Genomic DNA, 16,395 nt, shown 5'->3' with positions numbered 1-16,395 from the left:
CCGGCCTTGACCCTTATGCACAGAGATTCTTCCAGATTCTCTGAATCTTTGGATGATATTATGCACTGTAGATGATGATATGTTCAAACTCTTTGCAATTTTACACTGTCGAACTCCTTTCTGATATTGCTCCACTATTTGTCGGCGCAGAATTAGGGGGATTAGTGATCCTCTTCCCATCTTTACTTCTGAGAGCCGCTGCCACTCCAAGATGCTCTTTTTATACCCAGTCATGTTAATGACCTATTGCCAATTGACCTAATGAGTTGCAATTTGGTCCTCCAGCTGTTCCTGTTTTGTACCTTTAACTTTTCCAGCCTCTTATTGCCCCTGTCCCAACTTTTTTGAGATGTGTTGCTGTCATGAAATTTCAACTGAGCCAATATTTGGCATGGAATCTCAAAATGTCTCACTTTCGACATTTGATATGTTGTCTATGTTCTATTGTGAATACAATATCAGTTTTTGAGATTTGTAAATTATTGCATTCCGGTTTTATTTACAATTTGTGCTTTGTCCCAACTTTTTTGGAATCGGGGTTGTATTATTGCAGATGTTCCCGCAATGGCACTTCACTTCAGACACTTCCCCTGTTGGTGTGGTTTGGGTGAGCCGTCTTGTTATCCGTGTGCTTGCTGTAGCCCTCACCATTGCATCTGTCCCATTGAGTTTCTCATCCCCCCCCCCCCCCCCCCATCTTTACAGCCTTTCCTGGAAGTCACTGGTATCCCAGATGAATAACACTTAAATACACATCGTGGTGCTTTCTCCATCAGTCACTTAGTAAGTGACTGTAGCTTCCGGCCAGAAGACGAGGTCATCAGGTGGTGTCCAAATTTCATTAATATAGTAATATCAGTATGTTACTTTTCTTCTTTCTCCTTTTAGCGGACACCTTGATATCTACATATGATGTAAGCCTAAGATTTATAGGTCCTTGTTGGAGGAATCCATGCAGGTAATGCAGGGTTTGAGATGGGTACTAGACAGGGGCAGATTTAGGGCGGTGGTGGACCCCTGGGCTTAAACTATTGTTGGGACCCGTACACCTACATCCTGATATGACCCTAGAACTCATCCAAGCAGAAAAAAAAGTAAGGCTGCTATCACACAAAACAGAAGCTAATATAATATCACAGAGTAGCTTGTTATTGGCAGACAATTTTATGATATAATGGCAACTATAACTATTTCTCTATCAATTATTAAGAATTATAATTATCCCAAAGTCCATTACGATAATTACAAATGAGGTTAAATATCCAACTAGTGGTTGGACAAGACTAATAAACCAATATCCACAATGATACTTTTAAACACTCATTCGTCCAATAAGTTTTGCCTTATTATTGTAGATTGGAGTGAAATAAATAAAACACTAACTTGCAAACCATGCTGCTTTTTCTTTTTGCCATAGAAGAGCACAGCTGTATTACACACACCCTCCTTATGGTCATGTGTGAACGTATAGGAGTGCATTGGTTTTTCAGCATACAGTGGTGCTTGAAAGTTTGTGAACCCTTTAGAATTTTCAATATTTCAGCATAAATATGACCTAAAACATCAGATTTCCACACAAGTCCTAAAAGTAGATAAAAAGAACCCAGTTAAACAAATGAGACAAAAATATTATACTTGGTCATTTATTTATTGAGGAAAATTATCCAATATTACATATCTGTGAGTGGCAAAAGTATGTGAACCTCTAGGATTAGCAGTTAATTTGAAGGTGAAATTAGAGTCAGGTGTTTTCAATCAACGGGATGACAATCAGGTGTGAGTGGGCACCCTGTTTTATTTAAAGAACAGGGATCTATCAAAGTCTGATCTTCACAACACATGTTTTAGGAAGTGTATCATGGCACGAACAAAGGAGATTTCTGAGGACCTCAGAAAAAGCGTTGTTGATGCTCATCGGGCTGGAAAAGGTTACAAAACCATCTCTAAAGTGTTTGGACTCCACCAATCCACAGTCAGACAGATTGTGTACAAATGGAGGAAATTCAAGACCATCGTTACCAGGGGCGTAGCCATCATTTTAGAAGTGAGGGGGACAAATTGTTCAGAGGTCTGTTGAGTGATTTATCATCCTCTCGCATTCAATTGCACCTCTCCTTAGCAGCTAAAGAACCACATAACCACAAACAGCACAGCACCAGGGAACCGACTTTAGTTCTTTAAAATTATATACTATCAAAATCTAAAGTCAAAATCTATAAATCTATAAAGTAAAATTTATAAATAGAATTAAGAATAGTAGTAGTGACATAGCTAGTTATATTCTCTTCTCACCTGTGACCCTGCATAATCATCCCTATTGGCCTCTGGTCCACTGTCTCCTCTCTCACCCTGCTCTTTCTATTGTGGCAATAAAGATAAAAAAATATGTGGAAAGCAACATTTTGAAATAGAATTAGGAATACAGTAATAATAATCAGCAAATTCATGTACTTTAAACTTTAACTACCACAAAAATAAATTAAATCTTTACAAAAATAAAGGAACACAAATACATTTATATTCTTATTTTCTACCCAGAAGTGAGTAATCTTAGAGTAGCCAAAATAGTAACGTTACTCAAGTAAGAGTATTGTTACTTTAGAATAATATTACTCAAGTAAAAGTAAAACGTATTTTGCAACAAAACCACTCTTAAGAGTACAATTTATCCAAAAAGTCACTCAAGTAAATGTAACGGAGTAAATGTAACTAGTTACTACCGCCTCCAAGTTAGCTAGCTAGCTTAACTAACTAAATTGACATCTGTCATCTTTTAGCTAAACATTATCTACATTCAACAGCATTACTCAACTTACACGGTTTGTTTGGAAAAAAAACCCGTCTAAAATCTTTAGCCTCTTGGCTGGTTTGCTGAACATACAGAAGCGCTGCCCAGATCTGAATCACACCAAAGATACTCATACTATATTTTCTAAAGCGTCTCTGATCACACACGGCAGCGGGGTTTGTTTGCCGCCTTAGCTCCGCCTGCTCATGATGCGTTTAGAGGTGGCTCGGAAAAATGCGTTTCCACATGTTAAAAATGAATTGAGTGGTTGTAATGGCTGTAAAAAGTGCAGGGGACAGAGGGCACAAATACAGGAAGTGCGGGGGACATGTCCCCCGCGTACCCTACGCCCATGATTGTTACCCTCCCCAGGACTGAACAAGGGTGTGCATGGCAGGGTTGCAACGAGAAAGCCACTGCTCTCCAAAAAGAACATTGCTGCTCGTCTGCAGTTTGCTAAAGATCACGTGGACAAGCCAGAAGGCTATTGGAAAGTGTTTTGTGGACAGATGAGACCAAAATAGAACTTTTTGGTTTAAATGAAAAGTATTATGTTTGGAGAAAGGAAAACACTGCATTCCAGCACAAGAACCTTATCCCATCTGTGAAACATGGTGGTGGTAGTATCATGGTTTGGGCCCGTTTTGCTGCATCTGGGCCAGGACAGCTTGCCGTCATTGATGGAACAATGAATTCTGAATTATACCAGCAAATTCGAAAGGAAAACGTCAGGACATCTGTCCATGAACTGAATCTCAAGAGAAGGTGGGTCATGCAGCAAGGCAATGACCCTAAGCACACAAGTGATTCTACCAAAGAATGGTTAAAGAAGAATAAAGTTAATGTTCTGGAATGGCCAAGTCAAAGTCCTGACCTTAATCCAATCGAAATGTTGTGGAAGGACCTGAAGCCAGCAGTTCATGTGAGGAAACCCACCAACATCCCAGAGTTGAAGCTGTTCTGTATGGAGGAATGAGCTAAAATTCCTCCAAGCCGGTGTGCAAGACTGATCAACAGTTACCGGAAACGTTTAGTTGCAGTTATTGCTGCACAAGGGGGTCACACCAGATACTGAAAGCAAAGGTTCACATACTTTTGCCACTCACAGATGTGTAATATTGGATCATTTTCCTCAATAAAGAAATGACCAAGTATAATATTTTTGTCTCATTTGTTTAACTGGGATCTCTTTATCTACTTTTAGGACTTGTGTGAAAATCTGATGTTTTAGGTCATATTTATGCAGAAATATAGAAAATTCTAAAGGGTTCACAAACTTTCAAGCACCACTGTAGGTGCACTGATTGTGCCTTAATCCTGTGCAGGTGTAAGTCATTTGTGGTGTGTGCCCTGGCCAGAACATGCCCGAGAGTCAGTCTGATGCACGCAGGTGCGACATCGTGTAGATCAGGGATTCTCAACCTTTTCTACTTTAAAGTGCTGATGACACGTTTTTGACATCTTTGGCGATGTTTTATAACATAAAAAGTAATTCCCGATGATCCATATATTAATTCACAAAGGCGCCTATTTTACAAGTTATGATAAAAAACGCGGCTATTTGGGCAAATTTGACGGGGCTGCAGCACCCAGGAGACGAATGAGGAGGAGGAGCTCCATGACGTCAGCGAAAGAACCTTCCTCCTAACTTACCAGTTTGTTGTTGATGCGACAGGTGTTCAGTTTGTCATTATTAGTATATAAGTTATTATGCCTTCACGTTGTGTTGCCGGCTTTTGCTCCAAAACCCACAAGGATGGGGTAAGTTTATTCAAGTTTCACAGAGATCCCGAGCTGCATGCGAAGTGGGTGAAGTCAGGCCACTCGTGACAAGTGGGAGCCCTCACCAACATCCGTCCTGTGCTCTGAACACTTCGATTTGGATTGTTTTGACACCCTTCCCAGCTTAAAAGAATCTCTTGGGTGTTCAGTTCAGCACAAACGTGTGTTACTACCATCAGCAGTGCCTACACAGTGTTGCCAGATTGGGAGGTTTCCCGCCCAGTTGAGCGGTTTCAAGTGCATTTTGGTGGGTTTTGAACATATTTTGGGCTGGAAAACGTCAGCAGTATGTGTTGCCAGATACTGCTGAAGTTTTCCAGCCCAAAATATGTTCAAAACCCACCAAAATGCACTTGAAACTGCTCAACTGGGCAGGATTCCTCCCAATCTGGCAACACTGGCAGTATTCCGGAGGGGGTCTACTAGTAGCTATGCCAGATCCAAAGACAGTCCTCCTGTCAGAACGTGTTGTGAAACGACATAAGATAAAGGTACGTAGAGCTATAGATTCTACATGATAATCATAAATGTAATCATAAAGTCGGCGTGATATCAGTCATATATTTGCTTGTGAAAGCTTGTGGCTTTCATGTAACTGCCGCCTAGCAACGAGAGGCAAAGGGTAAAGAGGGTAGACTATCATAGATTCTATTCGGAAGAGATCAACACAATTCTAGACTCCCAGAAGAGGAAGAGCTAGCACTAGAGAGTTCACCGGCGTTTTCATGCGCCATTTCCATTGAGTAGAACCAGAGTAGAACAGCCAGTGAACCGCAGCGTGTTCTTCCGCTGACGTCACAACATGGCCGCGAGCCACGGACCCAGTTTTCTTGCGCTGTGCAATTAAAAGTTGGATATTTGCGTAACAACAGCTTCTTTTCATGTAATTATAACAGAAATCTAACATGTTTGCCATGTTGTATAGTTTATTTAAGAAATTGCATAGAGTCATGTTCGTGTCATCAGCCCTTTAAGGCCAACCTATTCAAACTTGTAATGGGTCAAGGCCCACTAAAAAGATCCCCAATTATTTTGGCTCATCTATTCTATTAGAATCTAATAATCTATTGTAAAGTGTATTAATGGAATGCAACATCACTCCCTGCTACACATGGGAGCCCAGGAATTAAATAAATGCAATAAACTGTTTAATTGTAGGTATTGTATTTAAAACTGTATGGATGTGCCAGAAGCCAAACCATGCATGCAGAACATTCTCAGTTAAAAGGGATTAAAGATCCAATGGTGGTGTCTGGTCCATTAACACAAGAACTTATTGCTATGTTTATGTACAAGAACCAAGTTATTAAAACCAAGAAGTACACTCAAAAGAAGTGGATATAGAACCCACTCAGTGGGATTAGATCCTTACATATTAACAAAGAAGGATTTTTCCTACGAGTTGGAAAATTATCCATCCGTTGAGTTCCCCGACTTCTTAAACTACCTGGTGCTGCAGACATTGTTCAAACAGATGAAAACCTGGGAGAGCATGGAGGCATACAACTTTTTATATGTGGCTGGGTTAAAGCTCTTTGGGGGGGGAGATCAGGACACTACAAGATAGATGGTGGTAGACGGATCTAAGTCCAGGAAGTGTTTATTAGCAGGCATGATATTTAAGTCACGTTAATTTTTAAAGCACGTTTAACAGTAGACATTGTTGCAAAGCAGCTTTACAGAGAAGTAAATACTTTAAACCGGGGCTAATTTTATCCTTAATCTCTCCCCAATGTGCAAGCCGGTGGCGAGGAAGAAACCTCGAGAGGAACCAGACTCAAAGGGGAACCCATCCTCATTTGGGTGATAATGTGATTATAAATAACTTGCTTCTATAAGTGTCCTATAGAGTCACAGAGTACAACTGCGTAACCAGGAAATTCATTATAGTTTTAGCATGAAGTCTGTTTTGCTGGAGTTATAAACTGTTTATGTCGGCTGTAGTTCTCAGACATAAATGCATTACTGTAAGTGTCCAGAGCATCTTCCAAATGTTTTTTTTTTTTAACAAAGCAAAACAGAAAGCAGAGTATTTAAACAGCATTTTAAACATGGCTAGAAACAAACAAATGTTTTCGCACAGCCTCTGTGAAAACAGCTTCTGTATCGGTGCGTGCTGATTTGCACTCAAATCAGTACCAGGTGTTTCCCATAATGACCGGGTCCCAAGCACACGCACAACGCGCTCCATGAGCACATGTGGCCACGCGAGCTGCGCCACACTCGAGTGCATGACAGTCAAATGTTCATCTGCTGTGTTACCACAACTTTTAGCTGATGCCATCAAAACGCCTCATTTTCATCGATAACCCATCGCAAAGCATTCCGAGCTGTAGTGTGACCACTTTTTTTTTTATTAATCAAAGGCTTATTATTCACAATCCCATTGTGAGCGAAAATCATAACTATACTTTCATGGAGTCATAGGGAAAAATGAATTTATTTTGGTGTCTATTACTTTAAATAAGGAAGAACACAACAGTATGCTGTAAATAATTAACATGATGCAAAACTGGCACTGCTGTCAGAGATGCGTTTATAGAAAATTAATCACCATCTGACCAATCAGAGTTGAAAACTAATCAATCAGCCCAGTGATATACATTCACTGGCCACTTTATTAGGAACAACCATCCACCTGCTGGTTTATGCAGTTCAGCCAATCCCTTAACAGCAGCACAATGCATACAGTCATACAGATACAAATCAAGAGCTTCAGTTTAATGTTCACTTCAAAACACCAGAATGGGAAAAATTGTGATCTCTGTGACTTTCACGGTGGTGTCGGTGCCAGATGGACTGGTTTGAGTATTTCAGAAACTGGTGATGTCCTGGGGTTTCCCCACACACAATGGTGCGAAAAACAAAAAACATTGAGTGAGCGACAGTTCTGTGGCTGGAAACAAACATCTTGTTGATGAGAGGTCAGAGGAAAATGGTCAGAGTGGTTTGAGCTGCCAGGAAGGATACAGCAACTCTTTACAACTGTGGCGAGCAGAAAAGCATCTCAACATACAACAGCAGACGACCACTTTGGGTTCCACTCCTGCAGCCAACAACAGGGATCTTGAATCAAGAACAAGTTCCTATTAAAGTGGCCAGTGAGTGTACAGTGGCGCTTGAAAGTTTGTGAACCCTTTAGAATTTTCTATATTTCTGCATAAATATGACCTAAAACATCATCAGATTTACACACCAGTCCTAAAAGTAGATAAAGAGAACCCAGTTAAACAAATGAGACAAAAATATTATACTTGGTCATTTATTTAGTGAGGAAAATGATCCAATATTACATATCTGTGAGTGGCAAAAGTATGTGAACCTCTAGGATTAGCAGGTAATTTGAAGGTGAAATTAGAGTCCAGTGTTGTCAATCAATGGGATGACAATCAGGCGTGAGTGCGCACCCTGTTTTATTTAAAGAACAGGGATCTATCAAAATCTGATCTTCACAACACGTTTGTGGAAGTGTGTCATGGCACGAACAAAGGAGATTTCTGAGGACCTCAGAAAAAGCATTGTTGATACTCATCAGGCTGGAAAAGGTTACAAAACCATCTCTAAAGAGTTTGGATTCCACCAATCCACAGTCAGACAGATTGTGTACAAATGGAGGAAATTCAAGACCATTGTTACCCTCCCCAGGAGTGGTCGACCAACAAAGATCACTCCAAGAGCAAGGCGTGTAATAGTCGGCGAGGTCACAAAGGACCCCAGGGTAACTTCTAAGCAACTGAAGGCCTCTCTCACATTGGCTAATGTTAATGTTCATGAGTCCACCATCAGGAGAACACTGAACAACAAATGGTATCCATGGCAGGGTTGCAAGGAGAAAGCCACTGCTCTCCAAAAAGAACATTGCTGCTTGTCTGCAGTTTGCTAAAGATCACGTGGACAAGCCAGAAGGCTATTGGAAAGTGTTTTGTGGATGGATGAGACCAAAATAGAACTTTTTGGTTTAAATGAGAAACGTTATGTTTGGAGAAAGGAAAACACTGCATTCTAGCACAAGAACCTTATCCCATCTGTGAAACATGGTGGTGGTAGTATCATGGTTTGGGCCTGTTTTGCTGCATCTGGGCCAGGATGGCTTGCCATCATTGATGGAACAATGAATTCTGAATTATACCAGTGAATTCTAAAGGAAAACGTCAGGACATCTGTCCATGAACTGAATCTCAAGAGAAGGCAGGTCATGCAGCAAGACAACGACCCTAAGCACACAAGTCATTCTACCAAAAAATGGTTAAAGAAGAATAAAGTTAATGTTTTGGAATGGCCAAGTCAAAGTCCTGACCTTAATCCAATCGAAATGCTGTGGAAGGACCTGAAGCCAGCAGTTCATGTGAGGAAACCCACCAACATCCCAGAGTTGAAGCTGTTCTGTACGGAGGAATGGGCTAAAAGTCCTCCAAGCCGGTGTGCAGGACTGATCAACAGTTACTGGAAATGTTTAGTTGCAGTTATTGCTGCACAAGGGGGTCACACCAGATACTGAAAGCAAAGGTTCACATACTTTTGCCACTCACAGATGTGTAATATTGGATCATTTTCCTCAATAAATAAATGACCAAGTATAATATTTTTGTCTCATTTGTTTAACTGGGTTCTCTTTATCTACTTTTAGGACTTGTGTGAAAATCTGACGATGTTTTAGGTCATATTTATGTTGAAATATAGAAAATTCTAAAGGGTTCACAAACTTTCAAGCACCACTGTAAATACTACCAAACCCCTTCCTTTTGTTCTACCATGCTGGAAAACTTATTTTACGGAATAACCTCATTTCAAATGCACAAACTGCCAAAATATTTCTGAAGGTTTTCTGATACCCAGGTCATAATGGACATGACAGTAAGTAAGAGCTTGGACTTCATGAAGACACTTAAGTCATACAAGAGATTGCTATTTAAACGGTCATTAAATGAACACTATACCAGGGTCTGGGCTTGAAAATGGTGAGCTAAAAATGTTATGTACTGTATACACCAAAAACATCACTCAAGACACAATATATTGAGCAAAAGGCAGTCAGTATTTTATAGACAAGCATTCGATTCTCAGTGAGAATATTGCATTGCTCAGGCAGTCCCTCAAATACTTTACAAAAAGCAGGTGTTGAGGTGGCTCTAATTCCAACATTATACTTTACTATGTATATACACATTTCTTTTTAAAAATGCATGTAACCTAGAAGGAATGCTTTCTGGCTAAGATCAAGTTAAGTGAAAAGGTAAATACTAGCATATTCTAGTCTTATTTACAGATTTAAAAGTCTACAATAAATTACTAAAACCAACATGAAATTGTTTTAGACATGAAAGGCAAGGACTGATCCCAACAATGCACCGTCATTAAAATCTCAGAGTTAAATATGGGAGAAGGGTTACGAATCGGAGCTGTAAATGGTCATGTTCGAGTCTTCTACGCTAGTATAAGGGATGAGTGGAAAGTGGTTTGTACCATGTGGTCAAGGCAAATGTGACCATCTTCCACCACCCACTAGTGGTCAAAAAGCGAAATTACAGAAACATTGGATACTGATAAAGTAACTGGGACAAGCTTGGGGTAATACATCAGATAAACAGTTACCTGGTCTTAAACAGTAAGCGCTTTGAAATTCTCATTTCATCTGATACAGCATCGTTTATAAAATCACAAATCGCACAGTATTGAACGGTAACGATGCAGCCCAAAGTTGGGTGTGGTTCTAAAACAGTCCAAAAGTGATGATATGGCTCTGTTCTCAAAAGCTGAGCAAGAGCATCCTGAAAACACTGGCAGCATCTGGGTCTCAGCAACGCCAGAGTCTGTTTAATCTGTTCTGACTTTGAAATCTGGACGTAGAATCACCTTGCAGTGTAAAGTCCGTTAGCAGTGTGACCTCTGATCTGGAGGCAAACTGTCCATCAGACACTTAAGCTGCTCCTCGCCGAGTTTGATCTTATCCTCCAGTTTGCGCTGTTCGATGATGAGGGCCGACTTCATCTTGACGAAGTGTTCGTAGTCGGCCAGGTTCTCTTCCTGCAGGTAGCTGGCCAGGATGTCGTAGACGACTCGTTCTCGCCGGTCCAGGTTGTCCTTCAGCTCCTTGGCGTCCTCGTGCTGTCGGATCAACAGCTTGCGCTTCTCCATCAATGTGCGCTGTAGAGGAATGATCAGATTGCTGTTGAAGTTTTTAGTAGAAAAAACATCAAACGTATCGGTCTGTTCACCTTGAATATCTATTACAACCAAGTCAATCAGAATATAAAAGTTAGTATATAAAAAGTCACCTCATGCATAAGGCAGTACGAGGGATATAGCTGTTATTATCTAAGACACCAAGCTGGTAAATGTATGTTTGCCTCCTCCCCCCAAAAAAACCCCCACATCCCACTGTATTCAGTTCACAATTGTGTGCTGCTGTGCCATACTGCTATGCAATAATGGTCTCATGATCAATATGCCTAGAGAACAGATGCCAATCAAATTCCTCACTTCAGATCTTTACATAACTAATTCTGAACATGTAATCCACTGAGCTCGTCTCAGCTGTCCTGTTATCTCCTCACCCTTTCCTCGAGCGGGGCATCCTCCTCCAGGCTGTTGAGGGCGTTCTCTACACGTGCCAGTCGTCCAGACAGAGACAGCAGCAGGCTGACCACTTTGTCCAGGTCCCCGACGAACATGCGGAACTTCTCCAGCTCGTTGGGTTTGCAGACGGTCTGCACGGTGGCCTCTACCTCCTCGCCCAGAGTGTTGTTGTCCTGCATGTCCTCCTGCAGACTCTCTCGTGCCTCCCGCAGCACCTGCAGCTTCTTACTGAGGCTCTCGATCAGTTCATGCTGCACATGAAAACAGAGAAGTGTGTGAATGCAGTCAAAGTCTCCTACTACAGCTCTCTCTGAACCTTTCTTGTAGTTTAAGTATGTAATCTTTATTTACTTGAATATATGTGCCAAGTTTTTTTTTTTTTGATTGGGAGGACAAAAATAAAAAAAAAGTACATGTCGGGGAAGCCATGGCCTAATGTGTAGAGAAGCAGCTTTGGGACCAAAAGGTCACCAGTTCAATTCCCTGTACCAGCAGGAATGGCTGAAGTGCCCTTCACCTAATCCCCAACTGGTCCCTGGGCTGCTCTGGGTAAATCGCATCTTGCATGGATAAGAGCATCTGTTAGATGCCTGTAATGTAATGTAATGTAATTAATTTTTTTCGCAGTGCGGTTTCCGTCAAATCCTGCGCTCCGACTGGCTGGCGACCGGGTCCGTATCCTACGGTACGGACCCCAGTTACGGACCTCTGGCGACTCGCTCGTTCACAACAACACAAACAGTAGCAATTTGTGTCAACATTTATCTTTTTTATAAGATTTTTATCAAAAATCTTATACATTTTTGCCAGTATTTCTCAGCATAATAGCATTAATTTTACATCATGGATAGTGATAACGACAGTGTTCACAGCGGAAGCGAGTTTTACTACCCTGAGAAAGAAGAAATAAAAGAAAACATTTCAGGATAAAACTAAAAACCTCTAACTGTTGCTAACGCTGAGCAAAAACATGGCTGAATCCTGAATGACTCAGTTTTGTATAAATAGGGGACTATATAGGCAGCAAAATGTAGGGTTTTTTTTCCTGCCATGGAAGTGAACTTGTACACCAAGAAGGAAGCCATTTGCATTACAGCTGTGAATGAGGATTCAAAATGGCGGCTCAGGTCGGTTTTCCCTTTCGGGCGCTCTCGTTTTCTGTTAGAATTTGGTAAAGAAAAAAATAAATATATTATTTACCAGCTTAAGGTCGGTCCGTATAGTGAAATACCGTGACCTCGGCCTTGAATACTGACCTTGGCCCAGAGGGCCTCGCTCAGTACTTTTAAGACCTCGGTCACAGTATTTCACGATACGGGCCTCCCAGCTGGTAAATAACATATGTCTTTGTTGTGCAGCACAGTTCTTACACACCAGGGGTCGGTTCCAGAAAGCAGCATTTCTTTCATCTAAATGTTTAATAAGTAGGTTACACACTATTATAATCTTATGCCTTAACTGTCAGCCGTTTGTTTGAAAATAAATTAAATTGTGAAAAAATTTAAGCACCATGATTTCAGCTGAATGCAATACATTTTTATACCCCCCCCCAAAAAAACCCCCAAACAAACAAAAAACCCACCCAGCTCCTATTTACCAGGGCTACAACGATCCACTAAGACACCGATTCGATTCAATTCAATTCGGCAACTAAATATAAAGGACAAACAAACCTCAGATTTTAAACTTTAACAAAATCCCATTGAAATTTGTCTGGAAAGCTGAAAACTTTCCAAATGCTGACTAGGGAATATATGCAAGTATAAAATGCTTAAAACAAAACCATATATAAAATAAAAGTTAAAATAAGGATATTTTGGCAACTTGAACTGATGAATTCTTGAGCATTTGCTGAAACATGTACTACTAGGAATGGAATATCTTGGCTCAAGGACATTTATCATGTTTTTAAACCCATCATTCTGTACGGTACAGTATGGCCGCATATCATACGCGAGGAAGCCACCAATAGCCTTCAAAATAGTTTTATTTCTAGTTTCATTCAGTTTTGGTCTGTTAACGTCATCAGTCAGGTTTAACTGCCCCCATGTATCTGGTTTTACTACTTTCGTAACACTTTCAGTTTTCAATTCAGCGGCACTTACTCCGTTTACATCCATGTTGTGTTTTCGCTTTAAATGATTTGCGAGGTTTGTAGTTGACCCTCCCTTACACTTCACATCAGCGTAACATGTGTGGCACGTTGCAATGTCCTTCGTGTCTTCTCGAAACCCAAATTGTAGCCAAACTTTTGATTTAAGATGAGATGAAGGATTTTTAAGCTTGGCTTCCACCATTTTGGTGCCCAGCAATGGCGTTGCCCATGTAAAGTGTTGGCTACTCTGATTGGACAAGAGCAAGGACCGAAACCAATCAAACTGCACATTTTATTTAGAAGCAAAGCTGTGCTCCATTCCGACTGATTGCTTTCTTGCATCGGTTTAACAATACAAGTGCAATGGTTACGCAGTGTGTTTATAAATCAGTAAAAATTGAAATAAAAAAAATGTCGGCAAATCGAACTGAAAATACAGCTACATGAATCGGTAAGGCAGGTATGAACTTGATTTTCAGTACACTGTGGTGAATCGTTGCAGCCCTACCATTTACATAAATAGTAATCCAATTTCAACTATAGCTTATAAACACACAAATACAACCAGAGAAATTGTAGTCAGATTTCCAGTTTGTTTGGATGCGGTGTTGTGGTGAATCAGCAGTGTGTTTACTATGAGCGAACCCTACCTTCTTGTTAGCGAGCTCAGTGTCATTTTCCTCCTCCAGCTCCTCTTCAGATTCGATCTCTACACTCTGTTCCTGCATGTCCTTCATTTTAATAAGTAGCTCCGCTTTGGGAGCTGACGTGCTGTAATAAGCTGAGCTGGTCGCCAGAGCCGCTGCTGCAGCGGCGGCCGCCGCCATGTCGTCCTCCTCCCTCCTGAGAAAGCAAGGACAGGTATCAGTACTGAACACCGAACAATTGTGTTGTCCGAAAAACAGTACAGAGAAAGATTCACAAGGTTGTGTGTGTGTCAACGTGTTTGTATGCACTTAATAGGAATAACAAATTTAATCATGAACACATCAAAAACTAATTCAGAATTCTACATCCAAAAGTATGAAGTTGTCATTCTGCATTCAATCACCAGGGGGCCACAACTTTCATAACATTACTGCCATGTACAAAGACCAGTACAGACACAGTGTTGGAGACAGGAACTATAAAAACAATACAAAAACAAAAAGGCACCTCAAATATTTACTAAATAATACTATATTCATAATCTGGAAGTACATTTCATTCTTATGAACCCTTAGCCTATATTTCATAACCAAGACAACACGTACAACTGAACACTACAGACACCAGAGTGCAAACCCCCCCCCCCCCCCCCCCCCCCAAATAAATAAATAAAAGGGTAAAACCATGATCTGACCTCTCTTCAGAGCTACGTGAGGACAGTCTGGGCACAGCTCTCCTGCGTTGGTGCGCCTCCTCAACCAGCTGCTCTCCTTCTGGGAAAATCCCTTCCATCAGGTCCATAGTGGTCCTCCTCTTACTCTGGTCCAAAATGTCCGCCAAGGACTTATCTTTGTCTATGATGTCCCTGGCCAACACCGCTCTCTTCTCATCTTCCTCAGAGTGACAGGAAGCACCGAGGCTGCCTGAGGAGACTCCGTTAGTGCTCTGATCCACACAGGGGCCTTTCTGTGGCTCCTGAGGTCCTGAGACATCAACATGAAGCTCCTGCTCCTTCTGAGAGCCCACGGTTTCCTTTCCTGGCTCTCTTTGACGTGTGTATGTGCAAAATGGAGAGGAGGATTGCTCTGGGGCTCCTAGACTGGTCAGAGACAAGACTGTGGGTTGTGAGCTGAGAGGTGTCTTGGTGCTTGGGTGAAGGTACTGTCGATTTTCTTTCTCTGTACTGCTTTCAGAGTGGACGATCTTGATGGGCACTTTTTTCACAGTGGTGCTATCGTCAATCGCCTTGTCCATCCTAGAACAGAATACGCACGGTGAGAAATCATGCTGGAGACTGCAGTGATGCCTTGGAACAACTGATGACTCTAAATAAAATTTTCTAGAACAACAACAACTTCAAGAACAAAATCACATGCTTGTGAAATTCCTCTCTGCATTTAACCCATCTGAAGCAGTGAACACACGTGTGCACGCGCACACACACGAGCAATGAGCACACACACATACCCAGAACAGTGGGCAGCCATGCTAACAGCACCCAGGGAGCAGTTGGGGGTTAGGCTGCCTTGCTCAAGGGCACCTCAGCCCAAGGCTGCCCCGTATTAACCTAACCACATGTCTTTGGACTGTGGGGGAAACCGGAGCACCCAGAGGAAACCCACGCAGACATGGGGAAAGCATGCAAACTCCACTGGGCTCAAACCCAGAACCTTCTTGCTGTGAGGCAACCATGCTAACCACTTACACCACTGTGCCGCCATATTTCATGAGCAATATTCAAGATTAAAAATGCAAAAACGGAGAAATCAACACTGATGTCGAACTCCAAATACCTGTAGATTAAGCCTGTACATGAACATTGATTCCCCCCCTCCAATTTTCTCCCTAATTTGGTCACTTGCCAGCTTGCCAAGCCCTACCCACTAGCTAGCTTTCTCCTAATTACTTTCGATCAACGTCCGCTAAAAAACAGGGAGGGTGAAGACTGACAAACGCTTCCGCTGATGCACGTAAAACCATGCTCTATCATTTCAAACTGTTACTCATGCTCAGTCACTGGGTAATAAAAACACGCATAGAGGAAAGCACTACCTACCCTCTTTTGCATACATGCCACTCAGGACCATTAAAATATATTGCGAGATGGGCAATTCCATGTAAATGTCAACCTCACCATGCAAAAATAAAGCAACATGTAATACATCAAAACCACTCCCAGAGATCTCACCTAGGCCTGTATTTTACAGATGTGAATAAGTTGAACCAATTTGTAACCAACCTAATATGTCACTGTCAGTCTTTCTTTCTTATAATGTAAAACCCAAGCTAAAATCAACTTTGATCATGTACAATTCTATATTATTGCCACAAGCCACAGAAATGTATGCTAAAATCCACAAAACAGCAAAACAATAGCCATCCTAAATATTTAAGAACTTTGATAGTTTTAGCTGATATTTAGAGAGTTTTTCAAAGGGTTATGGTGGTTAAATTGCTGATTTTCTAAACATATGCCATGTCTATTTCAGACGCGTCACATCCATAA

The 16,395-nt window shown here is 41.3% G+C and overlaps 1 protein-coding gene across 1 annotated transcript in view; it reads right to left on the bottom strand.

The window, feature by feature from the left end:
- Positions 1-9,584: 9,584 nt before the first annotated feature.
- shroom2a (shroom family member 2a) overlaps positions 9,585-16,395 on the bottom strand; it is a 130,323-nt gene continuing 123,512 nt past the window's right edge. Inside the window, exons 8-11 of the mRNA XM_060919875.1 lie at positions 14,584-15,144; positions 13,892-14,084; positions 11,125-11,397; positions 9,585-10,714 (exon numbers count right to left, since the gene is read on the bottom strand). Of these exons, the coding sequence (XP_060775858.1) occupies positions 10,442-10,714; positions 11,125-11,397; positions 13,892-14,084; positions 14,584-15,144 (1,300 nt within the window). The 3' untranslated portion in view covers positions 9,585-10,441. The remainder of the gene's footprint in view (positions 10,715-11,124; positions 11,398-13,891; positions 14,085-14,583; positions 15,145-16,395) is intronic.

Source organism: Neoarius graeffei, chromosome 4 (assembly GCF_027579695.1).
Source record: "Neoarius graeffei isolate fNeoGra1 chromosome 4, fNeoGra1.pri, whole genome shotgun sequence".
NCBI lineage: Eukaryota > Metazoa > Chordata > Actinopteri > Siluriformes > Ariidae > Neoarius > Neoarius graeffei.
This window is presented reverse-complemented; position numbering and strand designations above follow the sequence as displayed.